Source organism: Chlorella variabilis, assembly GCF_000147415.1.
Source record: "Chlorella variabilis unplaced genomic scaffold CHLNCscaffold_7, whole genome shotgun sequence".
Taxonomy (NCBI): Eukaryota; Viridiplantae; Chlorophyta; class Trebouxiophyceae; order Chlorellales; family Chlorellaceae; genus Chlorella; species Chlorella variabilis.
In genome coordinates, this window is record NW_005435081.1 from 1,393,128 (window position 1) to 1,415,985 (window position 22,858).

At 67.7% G+C, this 22,858-nt stretch overlaps 4 protein-coding genes across 4 annotated transcripts; 1 reads left to right on the top strand and 3 right to left on the bottom strand.

The window, feature by feature from the left end:
- Window positions 1-3,017: 3,017 nt before the first annotated feature.
- On the bottom strand, window positions 3,018-4,567 carry CHLNCDRAFT_144469 (hypothetical protein; the record flags this gene model as incomplete). The annotated part of the gene is made up of 4 exons (XM_005848896.1): window positions 3,018-3,037; window positions 3,185-3,419; window positions 3,625-4,440; window positions 4,532-4,567. 4 exons carry the CDS (start codon window positions 4,565-4,567, stop codon window positions 3,018-3,020), a joined length of 1,107 nt encoding a protein of 368 aa, XP_005848958.1.
- Window positions 4,568-5,429: 862 nt separating this feature from the next.
- Window positions 5,430-8,354, top strand: CHLNCDRAFT_144470 (expressed protein; the record flags this gene model as incomplete). The annotated part of the gene is made up of 9 exons (XM_005848691.1): window positions 5,430-5,462; window positions 5,765-5,842; window positions 5,966-6,010; window positions 6,118-6,735; window positions 6,896-7,039; window positions 7,218-7,516; window positions 7,647-7,781; window positions 7,933-8,114; window positions 8,227-8,354. The coding sequence occupies 9 exons, from the start codon at window positions 5,430-5,432 to the stop codon at window positions 8,352-8,354; spliced, it is 1,662 nt and encodes a 553-aa protein (XP_005848753.1).
- Window positions 8,355-11,160: 2,806 nt separating this feature from the next.
- CHLNCDRAFT_51650 (hypothetical protein) lies at window positions 11,161-15,690 on the bottom strand (the record flags this gene model as incomplete). Its single annotated transcript, XM_005848897.1, has 9 exons — window positions 11,161-12,828; window positions 13,089-13,391; window positions 13,614-13,736; window positions 13,996-14,111; window positions 14,305-14,386; window positions 14,601-14,701; window positions 14,870-14,981; window positions 15,173-15,265; window positions 15,403-15,690. 9 exons carry the CDS (start codon window positions 15,688-15,690, stop codon window positions 11,161-11,163), a joined length of 2,886 nt encoding a protein of 961 aa, XP_005848959.1.
- Window positions 15,691-16,344: 654 nt separating this feature from the next.
- Window positions 16,345-21,304, bottom strand: CHLNCDRAFT_57538 (expressed protein; the record flags this gene model as incomplete). The annotated part of the gene is made up of 14 exons (XM_005848898.1): window positions 16,345-16,452; window positions 16,722-16,857; window positions 17,018-17,098; window positions 17,181-17,249; window positions 17,430-17,766; window positions 17,940-18,371; window positions 18,580-18,884; window positions 19,014-19,138; window positions 19,311-19,376; window positions 19,645-19,737; window positions 19,967-20,149; window positions 20,327-20,383; window positions 20,726-20,941; window positions 21,287-21,304. The coding sequence occupies 14 exons, from the start codon at window positions 21,302-21,304 to the stop codon at window positions 16,345-16,347; spliced, it is 2,226 nt and encodes a 741-aa protein (XP_005848960.1).
- Between the last annotated feature and the right edge of the window lie 1,554 nt (window positions 21,305-22,858).

Consider the following 22,858-nt stretch of genomic DNA (forward strand, 5'->3'; position numbering starts at 1 on the left):
CGCCTGCTCCAATGCGCTCGTCAGGCAGCAGGTGCACCAGGGCAGCCTCCTCAATGTAGGCATCCATCGAACAACACCACCTCGCAGAAAAGGCTTCCACCAACATATCCACACCCGGCAAGCCACCCAGCAGCTCTATCACCGCAACCAGCCCTTCATCTGTGTCGCCCTGCAGTGGTTAAAGATGAGGCAGGGACAGGGCGGCCGGCAGTTAGGCAAGCCGGGACATGCTTCAACGGGGGAAGTCGGGAACAGTTCAGTCGCAATCGCATGGCATGCACATGCAGTAGTGTTGGGATCGGGTGATTACAGTCTGGCCCGGCACCAAACCCACCTGTGCCTGTGCCATTCGCAGCAGGGCGGCGCGCAGAACCGCGGCACCAAAGCCGCTGTCCAGTGAATCTAGACGCAAGTGACGCTTGAGCATCGTCATGAGCAACCCTCTGTCATCGTCATCCAGAATGGTGTCGTTGATGCCGGGAATGGGGCCCAGAAGGTGCGCCAGGGTCCCCGGCACTTGCAGCAGAATCTGCGGGGAGCGAGGGCAGGGAGATCACCTCCACGGTCGCCATACATGGTGGGTGTCGGCAGCAGCCTTGCCGAGCGCCAGCAGTTTGAGTGCGTGGCCCCCGCAGTCGCCATGGCAGTCCAGCTACAGCCCGCAGGAGCGCTCCTGGGCTAGCCCCTGGGCATCAGCACACACCTCCAGCAGGCTGAGCCCGGTGGCCAGCGGTCCACGGTAGGAGCGGGCCGGCACGTCGTACGCAATGCGCAGAGTGGCTCTGACCAGTGGGCCCGCAAACGCCCTGAGCTGGGCGTCGGTGAAGAATGGGGCGCGGGCGGCGGCGGCAGTGGTGGGGGCCGAGGCAGAGGCTGGTGCCTGGACTGAGGGGATGGGTCTGATCACGGCACTGATGAATGAGAGGCTGGCCTGCAGGGAGCGTGCGCCGTGGGGGAACGAGGAGGCCGCATGGGTCAGCAGGTGGATGAGCGCGGGGACAAGAGGATGCACGCCGAACCGGCTTGCATGGTGCAGCAGCAAAGGGAAGGGCAGCAGGCACCACTGCCCTGCCAGCCTAGCTGCCAGCCCCAGGGCCATACACATCCGCCACACCCCAACACCAGAATTTTGCAGCGAAGGATGCTGCCACGCTGCTGACCGCCGGGCAGCAGGGGGCGCGCCGGCGCCCGGCGCGCGGCGCCCGGCGCGCCAAACCCCTCACCGCAACCAGCTGGAAGAGGCCCTCCGAGGGCGAGTCGATGTCCGCATCGGAGCCATAAAGCCGGAGGGCGTCTGTCAAACTGGATGCCAGCAGGTCACTGCAGGGAGGTGTCAGGCACAATCAGGCTAATATAAGCAGCTGATCAGCTGGGAGGGCCCACAGCCGCTCAGCCCCCCCAAAGCCAGCACTCACATCTGGAAGGGCTCCCTGCATCCCTCCTGCAGAGCCGCTTGAACCTCGGGCAGCGCCTGCGTCGCCTCCTTATAGTGGCGGTTTTGCAGCGCGGCAAGCAGCTCCTGCAGCGGCGAGGCAGGACCGAGCATCCCGGCGCCAGCCAACAGCAGGGAGCGGGGGAGCGGCAGCTGGCCGGGGGATGGCGGCAGCTGATGCAGCGGGTGGCGTGGTGCAAATGGCGACGCCAGTTGGTGCTCTCCGCATGATGTGGGCTGGAAGACGGGGGCGGCCTGCATGGGGAGCACGCGGCGGCGGTGAGACCCACCCAGTGGATGGGGACTAGCCACCGCTGCCCTGCTGCTTTTGCTGGCGGGCGCCGCCTGCCGCCACCACCCACCTGCCCGGCGTGCGCCATCCCCTCCGGCGGGCGAGGCGCCTCGTCCTGCATTCCAGGCGGCACGGTGCGCAAGGGAGGGGAGCCCGGCTCGCGATGGCGTGGTTCCAAGGCGCCCAACCGCCAACGATGGCGCCACCAGGCCCCCGCCTGCCTCCCTGACGCCCACCTGGTCCTTCAGGGCGCCCGCAGGCAGGTTCTCGTCCTGTCTGAGGGCTGCCTGGCGCCGCATGGCCGACATGGCCGGCTGCAGCGAGGGCAAAGGGGTGCAGGGTTCCGCTGCCTGTCAAAGGGCTGGCTATGAAGTTCCCAATGGGCTTCCCTAGCTTTCGGATTGCCCCCTCAGCGCCTGAGTTGCCTGCTGCGTGGCGCGGAGCCCACTCCGACACTCCCGACACCTTTGAACATTCAATTGTAGCTCTGCATCATCGCTATACTACTCGGCTGGAGTGCCAGGATCGGCAGTGGGCGCGGCGGGAGGCGATGGCGCGCGGCACTCCCCGCCCGCAACGGCGGCGCCCTGGCGCCGCTGGTGCTCCCTAACTCCCAGCTGCTGCCACCAGTTCCAGGCATCCATGTGGATTGCACACGTGGTAAACACGACCAAAATCAAAGGTGTCTTAAAAGGCGACCGTGTGAGTGCAGCGGCAGCGCCATCTGAACCGCCGGGTGAGGGCGGCGCCAGCGCCGTGGGCAACCTCAAGTTTTGAAAGAAGTGATGATTACGGGTACTCTAGTCAGCGAAAGAATAGCAACAGTCTCAGAGATGCCCCAGTGGCGATATCGAGCCAAGGGGACATGTGGCAGGCATGCACAACTGGGCACTATGTGTGGCAGTGCTCCACGAAAATGGGGCGCTGAAGCGGCCACCGAAATGGGCAACACAAAGCGGTATGCAGCAAGTGCAAACGCAACAGATGGCATGGGGCCTTGAGAAACTGACAGATGGCAAGGGCCTTGAGCAACACTGACGAGCAAGCAGTATCAAAGCCAAGAAGACAGAAGCAGAAGCAGGAAAATGAGGGACAAACAGGGGGTCACGTCTGCATGCATTGAAAAAGTAGGAAGCGGAGACGAGGGAAGAAAAGAGAGGCCGAGGAGGCTTAGAAGCGCTGTGAGTGACTTGCATGTAACATGAAGCAAAACCATGCAGCTGCAGCAGAGCAGGCATGACAGGCTGTTGCCGACTTTCTTGGCTCGCCATTGTGGATGCACGCGGGGCTGCATCAGTCCCAGGGCTGGTGGTCTGTGCTGGTGCAGGTGCAGGGGCTGGATGGACTGCATGGGCTGGCCGGTTCGCTGCCCTCACGGCTGCTGCTGCGGCTCCTGGCACAGACCCCACCAGCCCCGCTATCATTGCAGGGACAGGGGCTGGGAGGGCCACCTTCAACACCGTCGGGCTGCTGGGGCAGCTGCGGCGCCGCGTGCCGCAGCTGCCGCTGCTGCGGCAGCTTGCGCAGCTCTGTCAGCTCTGCGGCAACCTTGCTGTGCGCCTGGAGCAGCACCGCATGGTCTGCCGAGAGCTCGGCGCGGGCCTGGCTGAGCATGCAGCCCTGGGCCGACAGCGCCGCTCGTGCCGCCGCCTCGCCCTCCTGCGCCGCCTGCAGCTTGCGCCGCGCCTCCGCCAACTGCACGGGGGTGCCACCATGCCAGGCAGGGCACCGCCAGTCAGAAATGATACTGTTAACAGCGGCAAACGCAGCGCCCTGCCGCCCGCTCAGCGTGCCTGCTGCTGCCAACACGGCAGCCGGCAGACGGCGGCGATGCCAGCTCCCGGCGGAGCGAGTCATGCAAGCCAGTGCCACGCAGCATGAGCGGCCCCTGCCAGCCCACCTGCTTGCGCAGCTCCAGCACGCGAGCCTGCCAGCGCGCCGCCGCCGCGCGCTGGCCCTCCTCCCTGGCCGCCGCCACCGCCTGCTCCGCGGCGTCCCGCTGCTGCTGCAGCGCCTGGCTGAGGTTGGCGGCGCTGCGCTGCGCCTGCTGGGCGGCAGCGCGGCTGTGCCGCAGCTCCAGCCGCAGGTGGAAGCGCTCCTCAAAGGCGTCGCCGCGGCTGTCTGCCAGGGTGGCAATCACGCCCCGCTGCTGTTCCACCTGCTCCTGCAGGCCGGCCACTCGCCGCTTCTGCGCCGCCAGCCGCAGGTCCGCCAGCTGCACCGCCGCCTCGGCCTCAGCCAGTGCCTGGGCCGCTGCGGCTGCCGAGCTCAGGCGCCGCAGGCAGCCCGCCTCGCCCTCGGCCGCCTCAGCGCGGCGCCGCTGCCTCTCCGCCTCTGCTCCCAGCGCCACAGCGGCAGCGGCGGCCGCCTCGCGCTCCTCCTGCTGCTGCGCAAGCAGGGCAGCGAGCTGCTGCCGCAGGCTCGCCGTCTCTTCCCTGGCTGCCTGTGCGTCGGCCTCGAGCTGCCGCCGCTCAGCGCAAGTGCCGGCCTCGGAGGCTTCCAGGTCACGACCGCTGCTGCTGCTGCCTGCCCGGCTGCCTGCCTGGCAGCTAAAGGCGCTGTCGCAGCGCCCAAAGGGCCACCTGCGGTGCGCTGCCAGCTTGCGGCTGCAGCTGGCAGGAGCGCCCGCGATGGTGGCGGCGGCAGCATCGGTCGATGACTCGGCTGGCTGCCCGCGGCCGGCCTGGGGGGAGGTGCTGCTGGCTGCCGAAACTACCTGCGCGAGCACCGCACCAGAAGCGGGGCGTCTACTTTATTGCACAACGTGAATGGCATGCGTCACGCGGCGGCGCCGCTCCCAAACACACCTCGTAACCGCCGGATTTCAACGAGGCCGCGAACATGGACAGCCGAGATGCTATGGGCGTTGCTGCAGCACGGGTTTGCGGATCGCTACGCAAATTGCTCAGCGGCACCGGCTGGACCGCCTGCTGCCTAGCTCAAGCATGTCGTGCATTGACCGCATACTCACAGTGTTCGGGGCAAGGTGCTGGAAGGTTGATTGCTCTGTGGTCCACTGCATGCATGCTTCTTCTGATTGAACCGTGTCGCTGTTGCGTCTGGAGGTTGTGGTGAGACGTGTGTGGAGGTAGGAATGGGGCTGGACGCGACATCCTCGATGGCTTTCTGCCTATGTGGCGCCTTGCTGGCGCTGCGGCGCAGCGCGCCGCGCCGCCAGCTCCCCAGGCGGCCGCTCCCTCTGCAGAAGCTGAAGATAAGATGGAAATAATGACGTGAATACCTGCTGCAACCCATTGCCTGGCCTTGCACCAACCGCCACGGCTGGGTGTCACCCTGCTGCTGGCCGGCAGCGGCAAAGCAGGTCCTTTTCACAATCTGCAGTGCAGCTGCGGCGCGTTGCCTCATAAAATCTTGCTTGAAAACTGGACAGAAAGCATGTTAAATATGGAATGCTAGCAGCCCGGTTACTGACACAGGAGTCGTCGCCGAAGCGACAAGAGGACAGCCAGCGACCAACCGCTCGAGGAGTAGGCCACAAAGGGTGTGGTCAGGAAAAGTCCCCGAAAAATCCCCAGCGGCTGGGAGGGTCTGGCAGCTCCGAAGCTGTAACACTTGGAACTTGAGGTTGCCCAGGGCGCTGGCGCCGCCCTCACCCAGCGGTTCAGATGGCGCTGCACTCTCCCGACACGGCCGGGGAGCAGGTGGTTCATTTTGAGCGTCGTGTTTACCACGTGTGCAATCCACATGGATGCCTGGAACTGGGTGCAGCAGCTGGGAGTTAGGGAGCACCAGCGGCGTTAAGGCGCCGCCGTTGCGGGTTTGGCGGGGAAGTGCCGCGCGCCATCGCCTCCCGCTGCGCCGCACAGGTGCTGCCTGGCACACCGGCCGACTGCCGCGATGATGCAGAGCTACAATTGAATGTTCAAAGGTGTCGGGAGTGTCGGAGTGGGCTCCGCGCCACGCAGCAGGCAACTCAGGCGCTGAGGGGGCAATCCGAAAGCTAGGGAAGCCCATTGGGAACTTCATAGCCAGCCCTTCGACAGGCAGCGGAACCCTGCACCCCTTTGCCCTCGCTGCAGCCGGCCATGTCGGCCATGCGGCGCCAGGCAGCCCTCAGACAGGACGAGAACCTGCCTGCGGGCGCCCTGAAGGACCAGGTGGGCGTCAGGGAGGCAGGCAGGGGCCTGGTGGCATCCATCGTTGGCGGTTGGGACCCTTGGAACCGCGCCATCGCGAGCCAGGCCCTCCCTCCCTTGCGCCCCGTGCCGCCTGGAATGCAGGACGAGGCGCCGCACCTGCCAGAGGGGATGGCGCGGGCCCGGCAGGTGAGTGGCGGCGGCAGGCGGTGCCCGCCAGCGACAGCAGCAGGGCAGCGGCGGCTAGTCCCCATCCACTGGGCTGGACTCGCCGCCGCCGCGTGCTCCCTGTGCAGGCCGCCCCCGTCTTCCAGCCCGCATCATGCGGAGATCGCCAACTGGCGTCGCCATCGGCACCACGCCACCCGCTGCATCAGCTGCCACCGTCACCCGGCCAGCTGCCGCACCTGGGCTTCCCGCTGCTGCATGTGAAGGCTGAGCAGCTGGGAGCCTGGCCTGCACCCAGCCAGGAGCCGGGCAGCAGGCGCGCATCCCAGCCAGGTGACAGCACTGCTGCAGCCACCACTGCGGCGGCAGCTGGCACCGCGCCCATCCCTCCTGGTGCCAGCAGCAGGCAGGCGAGGGCAGCCAGCAGGCGCACGGCGGAGGCTGCTGGCCGCGAGGCAGCTGCGCGAGGTTCGGCCTCCAGCAGCGGCACCTCGACCGGAGCAGTCCAGCCCGCTCCACGTGGCAGCCGCCTGCCGCGGCGCGCCCGCGCCGGCAGCACGGCAGCGCACCCTGGCGGGGACGCCTCTGCTGCCGATGACTTCAAGCTGCGCTGGCTGGGCGACGCAGCAGTGGTGATGGTTGGCTGGCCGCTGGCCAGCCGCTTGGCCATTGCCCCAAAGTGCCTGCCCAGCAAGAACAATGTGGGGCGGGGGCCTGCCGCCGCCAAGGAGCTCAGCCTGGGCGAGGTGGGTTGGGGCCTGTTTCTGGCAACAGCACCAGCCACCTTGATGCTGCGGCCGCTTCCACGCGCGTCCTGATGTGCGCAGGCCACTGCCTGGCACGCCGGCACATCAACCACCTGGTGGTCTGACCCCCTGCCGCTCCTCGTGAAAACCTGTCCTGCAGGGAGGGCCCTCCTCCATCGACACGGCCCGCTTCCAGCCCCTGGCTCTAGACTGCCTGCCGCAGCCCAGCCTGCTGGGCCACAGCCAGCTGTATGTGGGCATCGGGGAAGAATTCCGGCCCATCCAAGACACTATGAACAGACTGGTGAGCTCTGGGTGCCTCCAGGTTCAACTTGGTTCAACTTGGAATTGGGGAAGCTGGTGCAGGCAGGCTGCAGCATCGCCCACCACCTCTGCCTGCTCATCGCGCGCCCTCAACACAGCCAAGGCCGCCGGCCGACGCATGTTTTCAAATGCGCCCTCTCTCACGCCCAACACCGCAGATCTATGGCTTGAAGCTGGGCATGCAGGCGGGGGTGCGGCGCCTGCTGCCAGCGCCGCCGCTGCCAGCGGAGGAGGGCGGTGACGAGGAGGGCTGGGCGCCAGCAGGGGAGAAGGGCGGCAACAAGAAGAAGAAGGAGGCAGCAGAAGAGCTGGAGCCGTTGTACGGCCTCCTGCTCCCTGCCGGCAGCGCTGTGGCGCGCGCCGACATCCTGTCGCAGCAGGATGTGGATCTGAGCATGGTGGCCATCTCCATCAAGCGCGGCGGGCGCGCATGCAACCTGAACGGGCTATACCTGCCGTGAGTCGGCTGCTCTGCTGCCTGCGCGCCTGCCTGCCTGGTTGTGGCTTGAACGAGCGTAGCACAGACGTCTACCTGCACGCCCGTCCACGTCTTCCTCAGCTTGTGCTGTCCTGCTTGCCTGCTGCAGGGAGGGTGTGCTCGCGGCGCCTCATGCCGAGCTGATTGGCAACATGATGGCGCACCTGCACAGCACCCCCGGCACGGCGCATGAGGTTCAAGCCGGTGTCCGCAGGCTGGCAGCCAGTCAGAAGGCAGCCAGCGGGTGAGCCCCTGGCGATGGCGGCCTGCCGCCGCTGCTGCTGCTGCACGCAGATGCGGCGCGGGCATGCGCCTGCGCATTGAGATTGCGCTGCACCAGGGCGACCCCACCTGACGTGCCCGCTCGTCTCCCCTCCCCTGATTGCCTGGAGCAGGTCGCCGCTGTCTGCAGCCGAGCTGAGCCAGGTGCAGGTGCTGGCTGAGGTGGCGGTGCTGGTGGTGGTGGCCGTGCCCAGCAATCTGGTGAAACGGAAGGGCGACCGCTTGAAGGACAAGCTGGAGTCAATCATGAGCGAGCGCTGCGCTGCCCGCGTGCCCATCCGCATCGACTACTCGGGTAAGCGGGTATGCAGGTGGAGTGCACGCTGTTGCTGTTGCTGTGCCTGGCTGACCCCCCCGCGCCAGTGCCCTCCCCAACACACCTGCCCGCACGTGCTGCCTTGTTCCAGGCAAGAGCCCCGCAGTGTGTGCGGGCGAGGGCGTGGTGTGCCCCGTGCCGCCGCACCCGGCCTGCCTGGACATGCAGGCGCTGAAGGTGCAGGCCATCGGCTGCTGGAGGCCCTACAGCCTGGGCTGACTGGCGGCTGTCAGCGGCAGCTCTTGACACTGCGGACGTGTTTGAATGTTGGCACCGCAGTAACCCGATCTTTGTGGGCCAAGACAGAATTAATAGGACATCAATATGTTGAGCGTGTAACAGGGGCAATCGGAGCAGGACTGAAAAGCTCAGGAGATCAGTGTGCGAACTACGTTGTCCTGCTCAGCCTCGCACCACCCACCACGGCGCCTTCTCGCCCTGCTCCTTTTCTCGCCGCTGCCGGGCGGCGGTCCCTGGCGGCGCCGCCTGTCCTGCACCTGCAGCGTGGATGGTGGTCGATTGCTGCTTCTTCCGAGCTGTGCCTGCTGCCCCTCCCAGCTCAGCAGGCTGGCTGCCACCCGTCCCATCAGCCTGCTTGCGCTTCTGGGAAGCTGGCATCTTGGCAGCACCCGCCGCCGCACTCCTGTCCTCACCAACCATGCTCAACACAGCGGGCTGCTGCTGCTGCGCCTTCTCGCTGCTCTTGCCGCCTGCACCGGCAGCCGGCTGGCGTGCTGTGGCACGCGCCGTGGCTGGCGTCTCGCCCGCTGGCACCGCGCCGCTGCTGGCTGCCACCAACGGAGTCGGCAGGCGCTGCTGCTGCTTGGGCCGCTCACGACCCCGCTCTGCGCCTGCACCAGCACTGCTGTGACTGGTGGCACCAGCCGCATGCTTCGCCCCCATCTCCCCTCTGCCAGCACTAGCGGCGTTGCCGCTGCCAACTTTGCCCAGCATGCTGGTTGCGTCCTGCGCGGCGGCTTGGATCCCGAGCGGCCTGCAGCCGCCGACCCTGCCTCTGCTCCTCCTGAATGTCTGCGGCTGCTGCCTCCAGCAGAAGGTCAAATGTCTTTGCCTGCTCCTCCTCTGCCTCCTGCTGCTGCTGCTGCGGTCTGCCTTGACAGCTCGTCTTGTGCGATGGCATGCCGCTGCCGCCGATGCCGGCGCCGACGATCAGGTCCCCACCACCGTTGCTGCCTCTGCGCTTGCCAGTGGCAGCTCCATCTGCAGCTGGCGCCGCCTCAATGGCCACCTCTGCTGCTGCCTCGCCCACTCTGGCAGTAAGGAAGCCTGGGGCTGCTGTTGCTGCTGCTCCGGCGGCGGCGGCGGCGGCAGCGGTAGCGGCGACGACGGCAGGGAGACGAGCAGGCACGGCGTTGCCACCAAGATGTGGCCACCAGCGGCTGGCTGGTTGGTCGGGGTAGGCCTGGCGGCACTGAAGGGGGAGGCTGCAGCAGGTCCCCCCTGCCTTGAGGTGCTGCTCAGCATCGCTAACGTAATGATTGCATGCAAGCAAATGAGTGGGAGACGGGTGAGAAGCCAGCCCACGTGTCACCTTTCTTCCCTGCATGCGAATGCGCCACAGCTGAGATCAAAAGCCCTTCCTTCGCCACTGCCTCCATCTCTTGCCTCCCACGAGCCTCCCAGGCACCCTGCCTGCTGAACCCTCAGCCAGGCAGGTCTGAGCCCAGCTCTGCTCCAGGCTCGCCTTGGCCGGGACAGCCTGCACACAGCCAAGGCCTGCCCACCATGGGGATAAGGCAGCAGCCCTGCACTGCGCCCTCCCTCAGGATTCTGACCCCATGCAGTTTCGTGCTTGCAGCTGGAGGTCCCCATGGCAGACGCTGCAGCGCAGCTAGAACAGGTATGCCGATGCTCATCCCACTGTGCCTTCAACGCATGCGTCGCTGCGGCCGCCGCAGCGCCGCGGCGCCGCCTGCGTGCAGACTCCACCACTCCGCGTATTGTGCCCCCTGCGTTGACCAGTGCTAAATGTCTGGTGCGGCGCTCCTGCATACAGCAATCCAGGCACCCTGCCCTGCTGCCCTTGCCTGCCCCAACCTGCAGATGAATAAGCACGCGCGGGATCTTGCCCGCAGGGTCATCATGGCGCTGGCCCCATTTGCCGCTGCAGGTGAGACTGCAGAGGGGGAGAGGCTGCCTCGCTGCACCGCGTATGCCAGGTGCAGCGGCGCAGGTGGCCACCGCCTGCTGCCTGTGGGCTGCGCTTCTGACCCGCGGCAACTTCTGCCCGTCGCCGGGCTGCCGCCCTTGCGGTGCAGGTGTTTACCTGCATTGCTCTAGCTTTGATCCTGACTTCAAGCAGACGTGAGTGGCTCAACTGCTGAGACCTGTACGGCTGTTGGTAATGCCTCTGCCATCGTGATCACAGTTCATGAACTGCTGCCTGGCGCGGTGGTTGATGCAGCTCCCTGCCTGGTCATATCGCCCCTGCCACGACTACGCTGCTTGCCTGCTGCTGCGCAGGGGTTCCATGGTCCTGACCATGCTGGCCATTGCGGTCGCAATGCTTGTTATAGATAAACACTCAAAGGTGAGGGAGGGAGATGCTGCACTCCTTTACAGCTTGAATGCCAGTCGTGTGAAGACGCAGCGTCACATCCGGTTCGCGCGCGTCGCCAGCGTCCGCTGCCTGAGCCCCTCCCAATCTCCCTCTTTCCTCCTACCCATCATCTTGCAGCATGTCGTGGAGAGTATGCGCCACGGCATGTAGAGCCCGCAGTTGCCCACAGCTGTGTGAATCCAGCCAGCAGCCCCACCTTCGCACTGTGCTCCCGAGGCCACTCTTAGCGCCCAACTCCCGCCTCTCGAGAGCTCCTTTGCCACGCCTTCCCCAACCTTTCCCCAAATCAAAGAATTCCACACACTGGCACGGGCACCAAACTTGGAATGGGGTGCATTTCCCCACAGATTAAACTAGGGCAGCAATCTGCTAGACGTGTAAGAAGGGGGGAAATGACAGCATTGAGAAGCTCAGGAGATCAGTGTGCGAACTACGTTGTCCTGCTCAGCCTCGCACCACCCACCACGGCACCTTATTGCCTTGCTGCGTCTCCCGCCGCTGCCGGGCAATGGTGCCTGGCGGCGCCGCCTCTGCTGCGCCCGCAACGTGAACGGCGTCCGTTCTTTGCTTCTTCCGAGCTGTGGCTGGCGGCGCCGCGTCCGCAGCAGCTGGACTAGCACCAGCAGCGGCCGGCTCCTGAGCGATGCCTGCCTTCTGCTTCGTCAGGGCTATGCCTGCTGCCCCATCCAGCTGAGCAGGCTGGCTGCCGCCAGCCCCATCAGCAGCCGGCTTGCGCTTCTGGGCAGCACTCCTGCCCTCGCCAACCTTGCTCAACACAGCGGGCTGCTGCTGCTGCGCCTTCTTGCTGCTCTTGCCGCCTGCACCAGCAGCCGGCTGGCGTGCTATGGCACGCGCCGTGGCTGGTGTCTTGCCCGCTGGCACCGCGCCGCTGCTGGCTGCCACCGACGGAGTCGGCAGGCGCTGCTGCTGCAGCTGTTTCTTGGCCTGGCCACGCCCCCGCTCTGCGCCCGCACCAGCCGCAGGCTTTGCCCCTGCTTTCCCTCTGCCAGCACCAGCAGCGTTGGCGCTGCCAACGTTGCCTGCTTGTTGCTTCCTGCGCGGCGGCTTGGATCCTGAGCGGCCTGCCACTGCCGGCGCACCCTGCCGCTCTTCCTCCTCACTGTCTGCGGCTGCTGCCTCCAGCAGAAGGTCAAATACCTTTGCCTGCTCCTCCTCTGCCTCCTGCTGCTGCTGCTGCTGCTGCTGCTGCGCAGCTGCCTTGACGCTCGTTCTACGCGGCGTCTTGCTGATCCCGCCGGTGCCGGGCCCACCACGCTTACTACCTCTGCGCTTGCCAGTGGCAGCCCCATCTGCACCTGGCGCCGCCTCAGGGACCCTCTCTCCCGCTGCATCGCCCACCGTGGCAGCGGCAGTAGCCTGGGGCTGCTGCTGCTGCTGCGGCGGCGGCGGCAGCGGCAGCGGTTGTGGCGGCTGCGGCGGTTGTGGCGGCTGCAGTGGCGACGGCGGCTCCTGCTCCTGCTGTTGCTGCCGCTGGGGCTCTGCCGGCACTACTGCCTGCCCCTTGGGTGGGGTGACCTCTAGTGAGAAGGCTCCAGCATAAGGGTCGCGTGAAGCCAGCTGCTGCTGCTGATCCCACTGCTGCGCCGCCAGCTGGGCTGCAGGCAGCTTGGACAGCGCCGGCTTGGGCTGAGCCAGCGCTGCCGACAGCGCCTGCCACGGCTGCCCGCGCTCCCCCGCCTGCTGCTGCTGCCTGCCGCTGCCAGCCTTGGATGCCTGGGAGCCCAGCAGCAGGTGTGCGGTGCCGGGGTCTAGCACAGCCTGCCACCGCCGCTGCACTGTGGCAGGCAGGGCAGCAGCCACCGCCGCCGCCTCGGCTGCCTCCGCCTCCGCTGCTGCAGCCGCGGCCACGGCGCCTGGCAGCGGGGACGGCGCGGCAGGGCTACCTGCAACCGGCAGCGGCGCGCGTGCCGGCTGCGCAGGCGCTGGTGCTGGCTTGGCTGGTGCAGGCGTCGCAGCGCCGGCAGCTGCACCAGCCGCCGTGGTGCCGGCTTCTGTGCGCAGCGCAGCCTGCTGCACGCGGTACAGCTCCTCCAGCTGAGGAAAGACGGCCCGCAGGGGGCAGGCCGCATCAAACCAGGGGTGTAGGAGGGCCTACATGGTTCAGGCCAGCAGGCAGGCAGGTCAGCAATGCCTGGAGTCAGGGCCAGTCAAAGGTTCAAGCAGGCAGGCAGGCAGGAGCAAGCATCCAGCACCTCGGCAGGCAGGCAGCAGCAAGGCACGCTGCCCAGGCCGCTCCAGGAAAGGACGGGCGGTATTGCATGCAAGGCAGGCGAGCAGTGGCGGAATCCCTGAGCACCACACCGTGCCAACAGAAGGGAGCAGCCTGCCGCCTGCCTGCTGGCCAAGCCCACCTGGTGCGCGGTGAGGCGCTGGGCGGGGTCATATGCCAGTAGGCGCATCACCAGGTCAGCACAGCCCGCATCCACCGCCGCCAGCTCATCGCGAAGCTGGCACGCGCGGCGCGGCCCGGGCAGGGCCAGCTCGGGCACCCCGGCAGCAGCCACCCGCTGCTCCAGCTCGCGCGTCAGCGTCGTCTGAGGCGCGCGCGCCGCCTGCCGCGCCGCATGCCCGCCCAGGGCTGCCAGGCCCATCTCTTGTGCCGCCGCCGAGCCGCGAACCATGTGCTCCGGCAGCGGGCCCAGCAGCGTGACCATCTGGAGCACGCATGGCAGCGGTGGGGCAGGGGCAGGGGCAGTGAGGCGACAGCTGCAGCTCCTGTGAGTGTCGGGTGCCACCCGTGGCATCTGGGCAGCGCCAAGCAAAGCACGGCTGCGCCGCCGTGGCATGCGCGCGCCCACGCGGCTCATCTGCCGCCACCATCCTCTCCAGGGCACCGCCTGCTGCCAGCCGCCAGGGCGCCACCCGCGCCGCCGCACCTGATGCAGCAGGTCCCGAGGCGTGGCGCACGGCAGCAGCGCCCGCTTCAGCGCCACCTCAGCCAGCACCACCCCCACAGACCACAGGTCGATGGCGGCGCCGTAGGGCAGCCCCATGGCGGCCTGCAGCCAGAGCAGCAGGCAGGCAGACAGGTACGCAGGGTGTGGCCAGGCTGGCTGGGCAGCAGGAGGGCAGCCCAGCACAGGTCTGGCTCCAGCCCGGCATCCTCTCGCCGTCGCGCTGCCTGTGCCCACCAAGCATGCTTGCCCCCTGATGCCCACAAGCAAACCGCTGCACCGCAGCGAACGCGCTCCCTGATGTGCACCACCCGCGCTGCCCACAGCGCCCACAGCGCCGCCTGTACGGTCCCGGCGCGCTCACCTCTGGCGCGCGGTAGGGCAGCGTCTGCACCTCGCACCCCACCGCCTGCGTGTCGGTCTCGGTCAGGCTGAAGCAGCCGCCAAAGTCCACCAGGCGCAGCGCCACGCTGTGGCTGCCTGCAACGGGTGGCAGCAGGCGTGGCCAGCATGGTGTTGTGGGTTGCGGCGGTGCGGGCAACTGGCGGGTTGTAGAGCAGCAGCAGCAGCAGCAGCACAACCACAAGGCCGCCAGCGCCATCGGTAGCGCCACCACGGCCAAACGCAGCAGCCACACAGCGACGTGGTAGCTCCCACCCTGCCCCACCCACACCTGGCGGGTGGCAGAGCAGCAGGTTGTCTGGCTTGATGTCGGCGCACACCAGGCCGAGGTTGTGCAAGAAGGCGACGGTCATCTGCGGGGTGGGGTGGGTGGGGAGGTGGGGTGGCGTGTGTGTTTAGCGGTGATAATGTGTGTGTGCGTGTGGGGTGTGTGTGCGTTTAGGTGGGGTGTGTGTGCGTTTAGCGATGACGGTGCAGGGGCCAGAAGGCAGGTGCGGGGGCGCAGCTCGTGCCAGCGGGCAAGCAGTACGAGGCCCCATGCGGCCAGCGCCTCCCCGCCCGCCTCACCAGCAGCTGGTGCGCTATCTTGCGCAGCGACGCGAGCGCCTCGTCCTGCGGCAGCTGCGACGACTCGGCCACCCAGTCCAGCAGCCACGGGTACAGCCGCTCTGCGGCAGGAAACATGCAGGGCGGAGCGCAGAGCGGGCGGCGGCAAGGTTTGCACCAGCGCAGCCAGCAAGCAGCGGGCACAGGCTGCCAGGCATAGCGGTGGCAGCTGCTGTGCAGCAGGCAGTACCAGGAACCCGTGGCCCCTTCCGCTTAACACCACCACCCACCTGTGACAAGGCAGTGGTGCGCCCCCAGCATGAAGCTGTCCAGAAGTCGCACCACGCCCGGCGCCACGCCCCCCGGCGCCGCGGCGTGCAGGTACCGCAGAGCGCGCGCCTCCTGTGGTGTGGCGGTGACACGGGCAGGCACGGCGCAGGCGCGGGACATCAGTCAGCCGCTGCATGCACATGTTGTGGGCTCCGCACCAACACCAACCACCGCGATACTCCCTCTCCTGCCACCTTGGTGCCCCTCTCCCCAACTGGGCCCCAGCGAGAGCCGCAGGCAGACGTGTAAGCAGGCGCACGCACCCTCTGGCCCGCCAGCGCGTGCTGCCGCCGCAGGCACTTGATGGCCACCAGAGTGCCTGGAGCAGCCGCCAACGTGTCCTCAGCCAGGATGACCTGCAGTGGAAAGCACGCTTGGCGGCGGCAGCACCCAAGCGGCCGCCCGCGGCTCTGGGAGCAGTGTGCTGCCTCTGCCGTGTCGGCCACGCAACTGGGCCATTTGTGGTGGCGCCCACACACCCGGTAGCGCTCACCTGTGCAGAGACTCCCTCCCCCAGAGAGCTCAAGTATTTGTAGCGGCGCGCCAGTAGGGGCAGGTGCGTGCCCACGTTCAGGCGGCCGTCGGGCAGCGTGAGCTGGGCAGCAGCCGGTGCAGCCGGGGCGCTGCTGGTGGCGCCGCCGCCGCCGCCGCCGCTCGAGGGCGGGATGACGGCGGAGAGGCCGCGCGTCAGGCAGAGCAGCGGGCTGGCTGAAGAAGTGGCGGAAGGCAGGACGGCGGTCTCCAGGCGCCCTGCCCCGCTCAGAAACTCTGCAAAGGCCATGGTTGCGCTCTGGAGGGGAGCAACTGCGCGAGGAAGCCGCCTCACAATGTCCCCTCGGTCGAGCGATCCGAGGGGGACGGGCGCAGCGCCGGTTTGGGGCCAGCTCGGGCTTTTGTACCTCGCCGCCCCCCCGCTGACGCGGCACCCGCAAGCCACGGTTGTGCCGCTGTTTCTCCTCAAGCAACACGCCCTCCATTCCCCAAGATCCATTTAATCACATTCTGTGTTGTGGCAGGTTCATGAAAAGCGTGAGCAGCCAAAATGGGCCTGCGACTGAAAGCCGCTGCGGATTGGGGACAGGTTAAGCTCTGTCGTCAGGGGGAGCACTGTAAAATGGTGCACTGAAAAAATGCCCCACTCACAGGGGCTGGGGAAAAGGGAGTACAGGAATAAAAGCAACGGCACCGATGCTTGCAGGATGTATTAGCCTGCTGCGCAGGGTGTGCCTGGCTTGAAAGGGGTGCTGGATGGATCGCCGCGGCGCTGCCGCTGCGTGGGGGTCTACTCTACTCGCGTGCCGCACTGCTGCGGCAGCACACTAGTTCAAAAATCAGCTGCCCAGGGCCGGTCTGCGGACCAAATGCGCTGGGTTGGCAGCGGGCGGGCATTCCAGGGCGTCTCTCCCGCGCATCTGTCTCCACCTCTGGGCCGCCATCAAAACCACAAGTAGAAGAGGGTGCTGAAGGCGGGGCGGTTGCTGTGCACGCTCTCGTACGCCAGCAGCAGGGCAAAGAGGCCCATGGCAGCGCGGCCCAGCCACACCTGCAGCCACGGCGTGGCGCGCAGCGCACAAAGCAGAATGCGGCAATCGGAGCCGTGCTCTGCCCAGCACTGCTCGCCGCCCACCATGCAGAATTGGAGAGGCAGCAGCAGCACATCTGCAGCAGCTTGCCTGGGCCAGCGGGGTGAGGCCCAGGGGGCGCCACCTGGGGCTGGAGCTGCCGCCCACACGCTCAGCCACGGTCACCACCACAGCTGCCACCAGCACTGCACAACAGGGGCATCGCCAGAGACGGCACTGTCACACCCACCTCCCAATCCCACACCACACGCCACGTCATGCTGCCGCTGCCGAAGGCACACCCTACCCCGCTAGGCACCCCACCTGCCGCCGCCAGCGCCTGAGAGTTCGGCAGTGCAAACTCGATCTGGCGAGGTCCCTCAAACCTGCAGAGCAAGCGCAGACGCCCACATGTGCGGCGTCGTGGTGAGCTGCTCAGGCCAGGCAGAGCAACGCCATCCGATGAGCTCGGCACCCTGGGCACAAGCTTGCCCCTGTCTCTGCTGGCCGTCTCAGCTGGCTTCCTCCTTCCCACAGCCCACCCACCTGCCCAGCAGCTGGCTGATCACGCTCTGCCCCGTCAGCAGCTCCGAGAAGAAAGCAGAGGCGAGCCCCGCGGCGGCCGCCCTGCAGGGAGCGGCAGCAGCCAGGCAGCCGTCACCCTGTGCTCCCTCCTCGGCCAACGAAACGTGTCCAGCCTGCCGCACACCTGCCGACCGCAATCTCCAGCACACGGCCCAGCCCCGTCTTGGGATCTGGCGGCGGCCGGCCTCCCATCCTGCACCACCAGGGCGCACAGGCGCGTACTGAGAGGCATACAGCAGAACCGGCAAGACCGGCAAGCCATTGAAAGGCGAGCTGACAGCGACCCTGCGGTTGATGGCAGGCAGGGCAGGCCGGGAGGGCAAGGCAGGCATGCAGGCTGGTGGGCAGGAGAGAAGGCAGGCGGGCAGCCCACCTGGATCCCCTCAGCCGATCAGCCAGCTGCTGCATGCTGGCCTGGTCCGCCTGACGCTCCGCCTGCCGCTTGCGCAGCGACAGCAGCACGCCCTCCGAGTGCTGAACGGTGCCCCTTTGGGGGCTCGCAGCGCTGTTCAGCTGCGCGGTGTGCTCAGCCACTCCCGTGGCCCGCGCCTGCACATGCGGCGGCGGCGGAGATGGTGCCACTGCGCCGCGGCGGCGCGGCGAGCGCGCGCCGCCCTTGCCGCCCCTGGCCACACTTTTGGCAACAGGGGCAGCATCCTCCATGGCACGGCGGAAGGCGCTGTGCTGCTCATCCCTGGAGTGCAGCGCGCCTGCGGGGAGGGGCAGAGCGCAAGGAGGGCAAGACAAAGGAGGGTGGGCCGCTGTCCGCTCAGCATTCGGCGGCGGCATGGGAGCCATGACTGCGGCTTAGAAAGGGTGTTCCCAACCGCGCACCACCATGTACACACACACACTTCCCACCAAAAGCTTCCTCAAAACTCACCCCACACAGCGCCCCCCCGGATCGCCGCCTGCTCCTCCTCGCTGCCGCCGCTGCCGGCCGGACCAGCCTTGAAGTAAAACATGGAGTCTGAGCCGCGCAGCGCGCCACCTTCGACATCAAACTCCTCTGCAGATGTTGAAGGGCGAGGGAGGGCATGGGTTGGATGGTTGGATGGAGGCGCAGCGGCACAGGGGCGAGCTGCCAGGAAAGAGGCCTGGGTTGCTGCGAGGAGGGGGTGCAGGAAGAGCAGGGCGCGGGACAGGCAAGCAGGCCAGCACTGCCTGGCAAGGCGCAGGGGAGTTGGGTCCGCGCCTGGGGCCTCGATGTTGCCGCCGCCGCCCGCGAAGCCGCCGCCTGGCGCCGGGTCGTTCACCGCTGGGTTGGCGGCGTGCTCTGCGGCATAGTAGAGCGCATCCGCGCCCCGCATGGCGTCTGCAGTCAGGCGGCAATGGGTTTGAGAGGCGGCGGCGGCGGCGGCGGCGGCAGTCGGGGCGCGGGCGGGGCAGGGGCGTGCAGGCGGTGGCATCGGCCGGGGGCGCGGCTGGCGACCAGGAGGCGTGGAAGTTGCGCTGCTCGGGGCCCGCAAGGCTGCCTCCTGCTGTCCGGGTAGGCCATGCAGCCACCCTCAGACCCTGCCCACCCTGCTCATAGTCGATCTGGTCATCTGCCGTCTCGCTGGGGCCGCCGGTGGCGCCCTCGGCGCCCCCCAGCCCAATCTGGTCGTCGTTTGGTGCTGCCCCGCCCTCGTCTGATGGCTGGCACCCCTGCCCCTGCTCCTCCTGCCCCACAGGCTCGTGCTGGGCCCGCGCAGCTGCTGCCGGGCTGCCCTCAGGCGGCATCCAGGCGCCCGCTGCCGCCGACGCCGACGCCGCGTGCTGCCCCTTGCCGCTGTTGCCACCGCGGGCCGGGGGCAGCGGCAGCACGCGGTTACGCTCAAAATCCGGCCTGCGCAGCAGCAAGGGCGGCAGCTGCAGTACCACGTCACAAGGCCTTCCCTCTCTCAGCTGTCTTCGCAGATGGAGCCAAGTGGCAGTAACATGGTGCGGGGCAGCACCAAAACAGCTGACCCGGCACCGGGGCGGGCCAAGGGCGGGCAAGCAGCGGCCGCGCCTGGCATGGGTGTGGTTGAGGCGGGCGGCCATGGCGCCGCCGGGAGGCGCGCGAGTCCTCACCGCGTGCGGCGGCAGGTAGCGGTCGCCCTGCGGCAGAGGCATGGCAGCGCACGGCGCACAGCGCGAGCACGCGTGTGTGCACTTGACGAGCTGGTCTCAGCTGCTGGTGGCTTGCCACACTCTCCAAACTCTCTTTTTCTCTCTCTCACCCTCCCTCGCTCCACAAACACTCCCTCTCTCGCCCTCTCTCCCCGCTCACCGGGTGCGGCATGTGGTCAGCATCTGAAGGGTCCATCGTCCTCATCGCCTCCTGCTCAAGGTTGCGCTGCAGGGCAGGGGGGAAGCGCGCAGGGCTGGCGTGAGGCTGCAGAGCAGCGTCAGGAGAGCAGCAGCACACGCGGCAGGCGATCCACGAAGAGAGACACTCAGCAGCACAAGAAGGACAGCAGGAGAGGCCACGGAGGAGCGACGGACCGGCAGGAGAGCAGCCTGTGCTGCAAGCTTGTTCTGGCTGAAACCAGGCTGCAAGCCCACACAAGCAAGAGCTGCGCCAGTTCAGCAGATGCCTGCAGGCTGGGCCTGCCCTCGCTCACCCCCTGGTAGCTCTCCATGATCAGCCTGGCCGCCTCCTCCCCCTCCCCCAGCTCATCCACCGTGTGGCGCAGCGCGTCAAAGCGCTCGCTGTCCTGCCGGCAGCGCGGCGCGCGGACGGCATGCACCGGCGGCCTCTCAGGCATCACACATCTCAGGCAGTGCATGGCACGAGGATAATAAATATCTGACCTGCGCCGTGCGCCAGTCCCGCCACTTGCGCGCCTTCGCCCTGCTCTGCTCCCTCTCCCGAGCCAGGCAGGCGCCGGCCCCTGCCGCCGAGCACATGCCAGCTGTGCGCCTCCCCTCCCGGCAGCCCCCCACCTGACGCTCTCCGCCGCCTGTGGTGGCCAGGCGCGCCGCCTCGGGCGACAGCTGCTCGTCGTCGTCGCTGGCGCCGGCCATGGATTGGGCCAGCGAGGCGCCGGCAGGGTGGTGGGGTGCGGCGGCGGCTGCCTGCTGGGCGCCCAGGGAGTCTATGGCCTGGAGGATGCCCTGGTAGCGGTCCTGCTGGGCAGGGAGGAAAGCACGTGGGGCGGGGCGAGGTGGAAGCCATGCGTGGCTGGTGGGGCGCGGAGTGAGGTGGGAAGATGCACCCGCCGGCCCGACGGGCTGGCTGGCGTGTGGGGCTGCGCAACGGCCTCAGCCCATGCCTGCCTGCGCCAGGCCAAGGCGCCCGCTCACCTCCCGCTCCTCTGCGGTGCTCTCGTCTGCGGCCAGCACCTTGTGGGCCTCCCTCCTCTGCACCGGGGCAGCGGCAGGCATCGCAGCAGCGCGGCTCAGGGGCTACACGCAGGAAGGAAAGGTAAGGTGTGAAGCGCAAAGCTCGCTCAGGGGGCAAGTGAAGACGCTGGAGGGATGAGAGGCCCTGCCTGGCGCAGACCTGCTGCTGCGGCCTGTGCGGCATCTCCTCCAGCAGATCCTCAAGCACCAGGCGCGCAATGCCCTGCGCGGCCTCCCTGGCCTGAACCGGCTCGCAGGCGGCGGCGGCGGCGGCGGCGGCGGCGGCTGTCACGGGCCGCCGACGCCCTCTCTGGAATGCCGCCAGAAAGGCTGCCGTCGAAGAGCGCCCCGCCCACTCACTTGGTACGCCTCTCGGGCCAGGTCCTGCTGGTGCAGGCGCTCGTCGTGGTGCCGCGCCTGCTGCGCGGGCGTCTCCAGGGTGCCGCCGCTGAACGCATCGGAGCCCAGCTCGAGGTCTGAGGAGGAGGCGATGGTGGAGGTGGCGGGTGAGGGCGGCCGCGGCGGCGGCGTATTGTGCGGGTCGTCGAAAGGGCGGGCCACCGGGTGGTCGCGGTCCTGCAGGGGCCGAGCGCGAGGGTGGTGGCAGGGGCGAAGCAGGGGCCCGGCTTGGTGGCTGGCGGGCGGCGGAGCGGCGGCGGAGCGGCGTGCGGGGCCCTGTCCAGCCCGGACTGCCCGACACCGTTGAGCGCGCTGCATCGGCGCCTCGGCATGGCACATGCAGGCGCTGGCTGGTGGGGGGCCTGGTGGCCGCACAACCGTGCGCATGTGATCGCTCGCCTGCCTGGCAGCTGCTGCGTGCGTGCACCGCCTCCTTTGCGCGATGTAGATGCTGCGCTGCAAAATGTGAGTCCTTTGGGGGCAGGGTCGGGCTGCACCAGTAAGGGTGCTCGCGACAAAAACCCTGCCGCCCATTGGCATAGCGGGAGCTCGGGCGCTACTCATGCATGCATGGAATGCCTCATCCAGCACGACAGATTTGAGTTCTTCAGCAGCCCGCGATGCACCCCCGGCGCGCTGCTGACTCACCGCAATTTCCCTCTTGTTGCGGAGGCTGGTCGAAATTGCAATTCAACCTTGACTAGACCTTCATCGAGGTTTCGGAAGAGTGCCCGCAAACGGTGAAACGCCATCTCACCATGCAGCTCGGCATCCACATAGCCCCAGCTCTGCCCTTGGCGGCCAGTAGGCGCAGCAGGACATGCGCACTCCGCCTGACACCGCCGCGCTGCTTCCAAGGCACCGGCACCGACAAGGTGCCGCCCCGCCGCGCAGCCGCCGCCGCCTGCGCCGGCGCTACCGCCCGCTGTTTCTTACGCAGCTCGGCTCTCCTGGCTGACGCACGCCGCTTCACCGCTGCGCTGCAGCAGGGAAGTAAGCAAAAGCTGACGACGGAGGAGATCACCAGCTTGCAGCCCTCTGCCGCAGAGCCCGGCGGCGAGATGGGAGCGCTGGACCCCACCGCCGCCGACCACCTCCCTGGGGCCACTCCGTCGGGTGGGCAGCTGTGCTCCCTGAATTGAGGCTCCCTGAAAATATGATGCATTATGCCCTTGATTCCCAACACCTTCTTTACGTCACATTGTTCCAAAATATCGTATTGAATCCAGCGAGTCTGTGTCACGCGCTGTCCTGTCAAGCGAGTCCCCATCCATGTGCTGGCCCTGCAGGCCCACGCGGCTCCTTCCCTGCCGGCGGCGGCGCCTCCGACCCGCCCAGCCGGGAGCTGGATGTGGATCGGGAGCTGGCGGGCGCCATGAGGCCGCTGCTGCTGCAGACGCGGGCCCGCCTGGCGGAGGGCAGCGCAGGCGCGCGGGGCAAAGCAGGAGGGCGGCAGCAGGAGCTCCTGCGGCACGTCTGCACAACTGCGTGTCACTGCCATGTCCTTATTCATGCTGTCGTGATACAAGCGCTGCTTCTTGTCCCACCTTTCTCGCCTGCAGGCAGAGACGTGGGGCCCAATGCCATCGCTTCGGCGGCTGTGGCGGCGGCCGAGGCCAGCGGCGCGCTGCCGCCACTGGCGGGGCCGCAGCGTGCGGCTGTGGAGGCCTTCTTTGCCCGCCTGGCAGAGGGGCTGGGGGAGGGCGGTGGGGACCAGGACGGCTTCGAGTCGTTTGGTGAGGGTGCCGCCGCGTTCGTTAGCGCCTGCATTGCACGTGCTGCGATTTGCAGATGCGCGCCTGTGCTGCCGCTTCGCTGTGAATGGGGTTGGGGCGCACCCGCAACAGGGCCCGCCGACCCGCCTGCAACGCCCTGCTGGCCCTTCAACGCACAGAGCGCTCCTTGTGCTCCCCGTTCCGCCCCCCTCTCCCCGGCAGGCAGCAGTGGGGGTGCGCCATACGGAGACGACGATGCCGTCCTGCGCATCAGGCCACACCAGCGGTGCGCCATTCGTCAGCCCTGTCAGCGCAGCGCCAGCTGCTGACGTGCAGGCCGGCGGGTTAGCGAACGCGGCGGCACCCTCACCAAACGACT